Source organism: Tetrahymena thermophila (genome assembly GCF_000189635.1).
Source record: "Tetrahymena thermophila SB210 genomic scaffold scf_8254638, whole genome shotgun sequence".
Lineage (NCBI taxonomy): Eukaryota > Ciliophora > Oligohymenophorea > Hymenostomatida > Tetrahymenidae > Tetrahymena > Tetrahymena thermophila.
In genome coordinates, this window is record NW_002476407.1 from 969,999 (window position 1) to 977,500 (window position 7,502).

The 7,502-nt window shown below is 21.7% G+C and overlaps 4 protein-coding genes across 4 annotated transcripts in view; 2 read left to right on the forward strand and 2 right to left on the reverse strand. All coding sequences in view use genetic code 6, as the record gives it.

Moving 5' to 3' along the window:
- Positions 1–716: 716 nt before the first annotated feature.
- Positions 717–1,374, reverse strand: TTHERM_000192139 (hypothetical protein; the record flags this gene model as incomplete). Its single annotated transcript, XM_012797786.1, has 2 exons — positions 717–1,159; positions 1,287–1,374. The coding sequence occupies 2 exons, from the start codon at positions 1,372–1,374 to the stop codon at positions 717–719; spliced, it is 531 nt and encodes a 176-aa protein (XP_012653240.1).
- Positions 1,375–1,970: 596 nt separating this feature from the next.
- Positions 1,971–3,225, reverse strand: TTHERM_00192140 (hypothetical protein; the record flags this gene model as incomplete). The annotated part of the gene is made up of 3 exons (XM_001016790.2): positions 2,623–3,225; positions 2,522–2,569; positions 1,971–2,414 (listed from the first exon to the last, which is right to left on the reverse strand). Exons 1-3 carry the CDS (start codon positions 2,899–2,901, stop codon positions 1,971–1,973), a joined length of 771 nt encoding a protein of 256 aa, XP_001016790.2. The 5' UTR covers positions 2,902–3,225.
- A 463-nt stretch (positions 3,226–3,688) lies between these two features.
- TTHERM_000192149 (transmembrane protein, putative) lies at positions 3,689–5,138 on the forward strand (the record flags this gene model as incomplete). The annotated part of the gene is made up of 4 exons (XM_012797787.1): positions 3,689–4,045; positions 4,100–4,264; positions 4,401–4,587; positions 4,635–5,138. The coding sequence occupies exons 2-4, from the start codon at positions 4,167–4,169 to the stop codon at positions 5,136–5,138; spliced, it is 789 nt and encodes a 262-aa protein (XP_012653241.1). The 5' UTR covers positions 3,689–4,045; positions 4,100–4,166.
- Positions 5,139–6,098: 960 nt separating this feature from the next.
- TTHERM_00192150 (PX domain protein) overlaps positions 6,099–7,502 on the forward strand; it is a gene marked incomplete at both ends in the record, with an annotated part of 2,230 nt that continues 826 nt past the window's right edge. The window contains 3 exons of the mRNA XM_001016791.3: positions 6,099–6,500; positions 6,945–7,037; positions 7,096–7,502. The exon at positions 7,096–7,502 is cut by the window's right edge and continues 826 nt beyond it. Of these exons, the coding sequence (XP_001016791.1) occupies positions 6,099–6,500; positions 6,945–7,037; positions 7,096–7,502 (902 nt within the window). The remainder of the gene's footprint in view (positions 6,501–6,944; positions 7,038–7,095) is intronic.

A 7,502-nucleotide genomic window follows, 5' to 3' on the forward strand; every position in this document is an offset into this window, starting at 1 on the left:
TTTAAAAGTAATACTAATTTAATTTTTTACAAATAATTGTCAGTTAATTAATATGAAATCATCCAATTAAAATATATTCTTTTTTATTTTATTATTTATTTTTTCTGTAATGGTTTGCTTATAAAATGTATGTTTTTACTAAAAGTTACTTATTTTTAACTTTAGATAATTAAAAGTTAATTTATTCATTATCTTATTTTTTGTTTTGAATTAGAAATCTAATCTTTATTACTCTTCGCTTTTTAAAGAAAAAACATCAATCCATTCAAAATAAAAATCAACTACTTAATTTTTTAAAAATATTTATTGAAAAATAGTTTGAAAGCAAATTAATAAAAAAGAAAAATTATGATTAGGATAAGTAAAAAACATAGTAATAAAAATTAAATTAATACTAGAATTAATTCAAAGTTATTTTAAGAATTTAATATTTTATTATAGCAATTAAATTAATCATATAAAAAATATAATCCTTTCAAAAGTATTTTTAGCATCAAAAATCAATGTAAATAGATGATGTTTTTTTTAAAGTCAAATTAATAAATAATAATTGCATGGTATTTTTTAGAAAACTTTAAAAAAATGTTTAAAACTTAGAAAATAGAACTAATTTTTGGTTAGAATAAAATCACTAAAAATATGTATAAACAAAAACACATTTATGAGAGAAAGAGTTTTAATTATAAATAATCAATAAATGATTCCTTTTTTGAATGTCAATAATTATAATTTTTTTTATTAGTTCTAAATCGAGTTTTTATTCCCCTTATCTTCAATTTTTAGATTTTGATGCTTAATTTCCAAAAAAATAACTATTTGGTTATTCTAATCATTATTTTAAGCATCATTTATGATTTTTACTAAGCAATCAAATTACTCAGTTATTGGAGTTCTTCTTACATCTTGTCTTTTTCAACAACAATCTGTTAAATATACTAGTCTTTTTCAACAAAAATTTGTTTATTTTCAGCAAGAATCTTATAATATTCAGCAAGATTCTGTAAATTCTGAGCAAGATTCCGTTTATTTTCAGCAACAATCTGTTCAATAAACTAGTCTTTTAGAGTGATAATCTAATCTTTTTGAGCAATTGAATGTTGTTTTTCAACAAGAAGCATGCTATATCCTTCAAAAGTCTTTAATAGTCTTTCGTTTTCAGCTTTAAAGTATTTTTTAAAAATATTTTTTTTAATATATTTGATCTTCTTGTTTACTTTGCATTTTTGGAAAAAATAAGTTAATATTGTTATTTTTTTATTTCAAATCAATTATATGTAAAATTTTACAGATAATTCCTTGATGATGAGCAAAATTCACTCTTATAAAGTTCTAGTTTTTTAAATTATTAAAATATTTTATGAGTCTAAACCTCATTATTAAAGTTAAATATTGAGGTTTAATAGAATCTTAAGTTGCAGAAGTCTAACCAGCTTATTAGTCTTAATTCTTATATTTAATTATTCTTTTGAGGAGAATTCACCTATAGAGACTAACACTGTTCTTCTTTACACTATCCTGAGCAAAAATATTCTAAAAAAATTTTAAATAGGGATTTTTATAATGGCAAAATTATTAATATAAAAAAAAGAAGCCTTTTAAAATAAATTTTTGTTTTCAAAAATAAATTTAAATAGATGATTTTTTAATTAAAGTATAATTCTTTTTAATTAAAATAATAATTACATGGTATTTTTTAGAAAACTTAAAAAAAAATATTTAAAATTGAAATAAAGTAGAACTAATGTTTGATTGGAATGAGATCAATAAAAATATGTAGATAAAAAAACATATTAATACATGAGCACAAAAATTTTCTTTTAATAAACAATCAATAAATGAAGCTTTGTTTTTTTAATGTCAATAATCATAATATTTTGATTAGTTCTAAGTCAAGTTTTGATATCCCTTAGCTTAAATTTTTAGATTCTGATGCTTCATTTTTAGAAAGATTAGCAACTTTGTAGTTCTAATCATTATTGGTTTTAGGTATTTTACTAAGCAATCAAATTACTCAGTGATTGGATTTCTTTTTCTTTTTCAACAACAATCTGTTAAACCTACTAATTTACAGCAACAATATCGTTTTTTTCAGCAGCCTAGTTTTTTTCAGCAAGAATCCGTTCCAGCTTGTTTTTTTCAGCAAGAATCTGTTCCAGCTTGTTTTTTCCAGCAAGAATCTGTTCAAACTACTTGTTTTATTCAGCAAGAATCTGTTCAAACTACTTGTTTTATTCAGCAAGAATCTGTTTAAACTCCTTGTTTTATTCAGCAAGAATCTGTTCAAACTACTTGTTTTCTTCAAGAATCTGTTCAATCAACTTTTTTTATTAAGCAATAGTTTCTTCGTGTTCAACAATAGTCTTGCTAAACTCGGATTATTTATTTGCTAGAGCTTGGTTTTCCTATTTCAGATACTTTATTTAAATATATTTTATATAATTTTGTTAACTTTGCATTTTTGGAAAAATTTTGTTAATATTATTATTTTTTTACATCAGATTAATTATTTATAAAATTTTACTTAAATTTCTTCTTATGAAGTTAGTGAAGTACTAGAGGAGGATTTTAACTATTTAAATTATTAAAAAATTTTAAGTGTGTAAACCTAATTATTAAAGTTACGGCTTGAGTTTAATTAGTATAAGAAGCTTCTTAAGGCTAACCACTTTATGAGCCTTAATTCCCACTACTTAATTATTCTTTTGAGGAGTTTTAACCTTCAGAGGCTGTACTACAATTGGTACTATCATTAGTCATCTGTACATTATCCATGAGCAAAAATATTCTAAGAAAATTTAAAATAAGAATTTTTATTTGATAATGATAATTTTTATTTTTGATAATTTAGGAGAGGGGGGGGGTACGAAAAAATTTTTTTTTTAATTTTAAAAATTTTAGCATATTAAAATTAACCTTGCTATGCTACCTAAAAAAAAACTTTTTTTTCGTACCCCCCCTTAATTATTTATTATAAACTTTCGATAGTGATTGATTAATTTTAAAGATAAATATTTTTGAAAAAATTCTTTCAATAAATATTATTAATCAAAATTTAAAAGACACACTAAAATGAACAAAATCCTTGTTGTATCTTTTTTAGATACAATAAGTAGAAATAAGAAAGTGTAATTAAATTTAATTGAATAAAAATATAAAAAAGAAAATGATAAAATAAGCACATGAAATAAAGGAAAAAAATGTTATCCTACCAACTTATTCCAAAGATTTTTCTAATTTTATATTAGAAGAAAGACTTTCTTATTAAAATATTTTTTTCAAATATCTATTTTTTAATCATTTTATCAAGTATACATTTATATTAATTTGTTCTATGGAAGAAATCATACTTGCTCAAATATTTTTTCCCTTAAATTTTTCAAATAATAATTTTATCTCAATACATTTTTTATTATTTTGTTATATGAAGAAAATCATTCTAGCTAAATATTTTTCACATACATGTTTTTTAAAAATTATCTATTATAAAAATTTTTTTTACATCGAAAAATTCATTCCACTAAATTTATAAAGATGACAATAAAAAATAAAAAACAATATAGTAATAAAATATTTAATAAAAATCAGATAAACTTACTTACAGTTAATATATCATATCTAAAATCATAATGAATGTGATTTAATTGTTTTATTTTCTGAAATATAAATTTTATATGTATATTACTTAATTATTTTTTATTATTTGTTAGTTAATTAATTAACACAAGTTATTCTTAAAGATTTTTACATATTTATTTTCCAAATGGAGTCTTAAATATAATAAGAGGATTAGGGGAATACTCTTTAACAACACCCATTTAGACCATAACATTAAGATATAAAATTATTTACTTTTTTGATTGATTCAGCAATTACAAATAGATACTATTTATTAATTGGCCTTTTTGCTCATTATGGAGTTGTAAGTCTCTACTTTACGCTTGCTCAGATGAAGAATGATTCAAAGTTAAATGAAAAAAATAAGAGCCACGCAAAAAAAAAATTTAAGATCACTATAATTGGATTATATTGGTGGTTTTTAGCTTCAGTAATAATAATTTTAAAAAGTTTTTATTTAATTTTCCTTTTTATTATAAAAAAGATTTTCTAGTTTGAATCATTTTTTTGGATATTATGGCTTATATTGATTGCTAAAACTTTATAGAATTATGATTATCTAATTAAGTATTTAGATATATTTAGTTGTGGAAATATAGGCTTTTTTGTGTATGCAATATAAAGTATGCTAAATATGTCTGGAATTGAAGTATAGCTATTATTGACCATTAATAGAAATTCATTTCATTTATTTTTTTTAATTTCATACAAAAAAAACTAAAACTCTAGCAATATTCAATTTACAATGTCGTCTAACTTTATATGTTATTATTATAAAAATATAGATATTTGTCCCTTCAATATGTATTCTATTTTTTTTAGGACTCTTTAAGACAATAATGTAATAAATTTTATCCGAAAAATGATTTAAAATACAATTTCGTAAAACTAGGCTAAGATTAGAGAGAACAACCTTCATAAGCAGAGTATGCTTTGGCTTCAGCGTAGGATACATAACTGCTTTAGTCTTACGTATTTTAATAGGAAAAAGACAAAAAATAAATATTTTTTTTTATAAGATAAATTATAAGGCTAATATTGGAAGGAACTAGAAGATGGTTATTTAATTTCTTTATTAGTTATTGGATTTTTAGCCCACATTGTCCTAATTAGCTATTCGAAAGAAGATGGCAAATTATAATAAGAAGAAGAAAAGAAGAACAATTGATGAATAACCTAAGAATTTAGCTAAAAATATTTAATTATTAACTATTTATAGATCATATTCTTTTATAATTAATTACAATGTAATTTTTATAAAATCAAAACCAAATTATATTGATTTCGGCGTATTTATAATACAATTCTTACTCTTATATCAAATTTTAATTTTATATTCAAAATTAATTTTTCTAATTTACTTACGAACTTTTTTTCAATCAAATCATAAAAAGTCAATAGAGAATTTCTTTTGCAAACTAAAATCATTAGCCAACTTGTTTACTCAAGATTTCTTTGTTTTTTATTTGAGAAGTGATTTTAAAAATAATATTTATTTTTTATAGATTTTGCATTTGTTTTGATTTAATAAAATTTTTTATCATTTAAATTTCTTTTAATATTAATTTATTTTTTATTTGCTAGAAAAAAAATCCTTTATTATATTTATTTTTAATAGGGAATTCAATTCATTTTTTGATTTATAATATTTATTGTTGGGTTCTTGATTTTTGTTTATAAAATTTTAGCCACCCATTATTTATTAAAAGTAAAAAATCTAGGGAGTAATGATCTGTAAAGCGAAATGCGATTACTATTTGACAGCTTCCAGAATAAATATTATTTAGTTAGTACTAATGAATTCGTAAAGACTAAAATTAATTTCTTTTGAGAAACTAATTTAGTCCATTAAAAGAGATTGATCTTGATTTTAAAACTAATATTTTTAATAAAATATCAAGAGTGCATAATGTTTTTTTAGACTATTTTAGGAAGATAGATTTTATATTACAAATAAAAAATTATTCATTTAGTAAATGAAAACTTTTAGATTTTCCAATCTAAATATGTACAATACAAACAACAAAAAATAGATTGCAGTTTGAAAAATAGCGATATTCATAAATTTGTTTTCAAATTCTCTAACAAAAAAATAATAAAGTTAGCAATTAAATGTGTCTTCAAAAAAGAAAAAAAATGATAGCTAATTCATCTATGAATGAAACCAGGATTTAATTAAACTAAGAAAAAAAATAATAATTACTGATTAATAAATAATCTCATATTATTACTTAAGCTTTTCTTCCCAAATCCTTTTATTGAATAATTCAATTACAATCAAAAATAATAATAATTTTTACATAATTAATAATCAAACAGCATAGTTAGTTAGTTAGTTGTCAAAAATTATCTATAAATATATAAATTCTTCTAAGTGCAAAGCCACAAACAAAATTTGTACAAAAATAAACTGAAACTTCTAACAACCACTTAATCAATTTACAAGCCCATCTTAAATTGGTGATTATTAATAATTGAATAAAATGAAGTAGAGTTAATATCCTAGTTAACTCTAGCAAATGAAAGTCTAGATTACTGACTTCGTTAATGAAGAGGGTACTGTTTTTTACAATATACTTGTTATAAATTAGAATACAAGTAGTTAATTAAAGATTAAAGCTCGCTACAGCTAACTTTCAGAGCTTAATGAGAGTATTTAAAAGTTCCTGAAAAAGTATAAAAGCTTAAGGGTTTAACTGCCTTCATTTCCAGCCAAAAAATGGTGGGTTGTGTAAGATGATTCATTTATCAATCATAGAAAGAGTTAATTAGAATAATATTTCTAGGAATTACTCTAACAAGAAGATTCTCTCTTAATTGATCCTTTAACTGATTTTCTTGGATACGTAGACATAGGAAATTCTAAATCACCGAAATCGCTTGATGTAATTTTACATTTATAATAAAAATCAAACTAGTTCAGAAAAATATAAATTTTAATTTGCTTGTGTTAGTTAATTTGTTTGACTAATTGGTTTACTAAATGAATTAATAAATTTTTTTACTGCCTTTGGAAAGGGATTTATTGATTTATTTATAAATTGATTATAATTAACTTAATAAAATATATTTATAATATAAAAAAATCTACACAAACAAAAAAAATTTGAATTAAATTTTGTAGCTATTTAAAAAATATGAAGGGTTAATTATTTTTATTCAACTATCTTTACAAATATCAAAATAATACTTTTTTTCTAGTAAAGTTTTGATTAGTTTGTTTGGTAGAATTTAACCTTTATTAATTTACATTTCTTCATTTCAAAAATTAATTACATGCCCCTACTAAATATTTTTAGTTAATTAATAAATTTGTTCTAAATACATAGGAAAAGCTAGAACTCTTAAGAAAAAAGCACAATGAGCATACCCAAAATCAAAAAAATTCCTCTAATTCCAGTAATACGATAAGAGCTCATTATGTACATTAACTATTTTATTAAAGCATTATGTAAATTTTCATATTAATATTTTTAATAGGAGTAAAGTGAAACTTAAGAGAAATGCTCATAAGACAACGAGATATCCTTTCCTTTAAGCTTTTGTGAAATTTCATTAGGAGCTACCAAAAATCAGCATATAAATATCGGGTCTTTTTCAGAAGAGATTCGCAGCATTAAACGTAAGTCTATTGATTAATCTGACTTTGATAATTCTTCAATAATGCTACTCTTTCCATCACCTCCTAACATGAGAGGTTCTTTCCCAATTTATAGACAATCTAATGAAAGAGGAGAAGAGAGTTTATTACGTTCATAAATTGAAGCTCAAAGAAATAATTATCAAAATCTTAACAAAGACTCTCAAAATGAATTAGATTAAAGTGACACCAATTATTAGAACGTCATTTAGCAAGCTATGAATTGTATTAATAGAAACAAAACAGT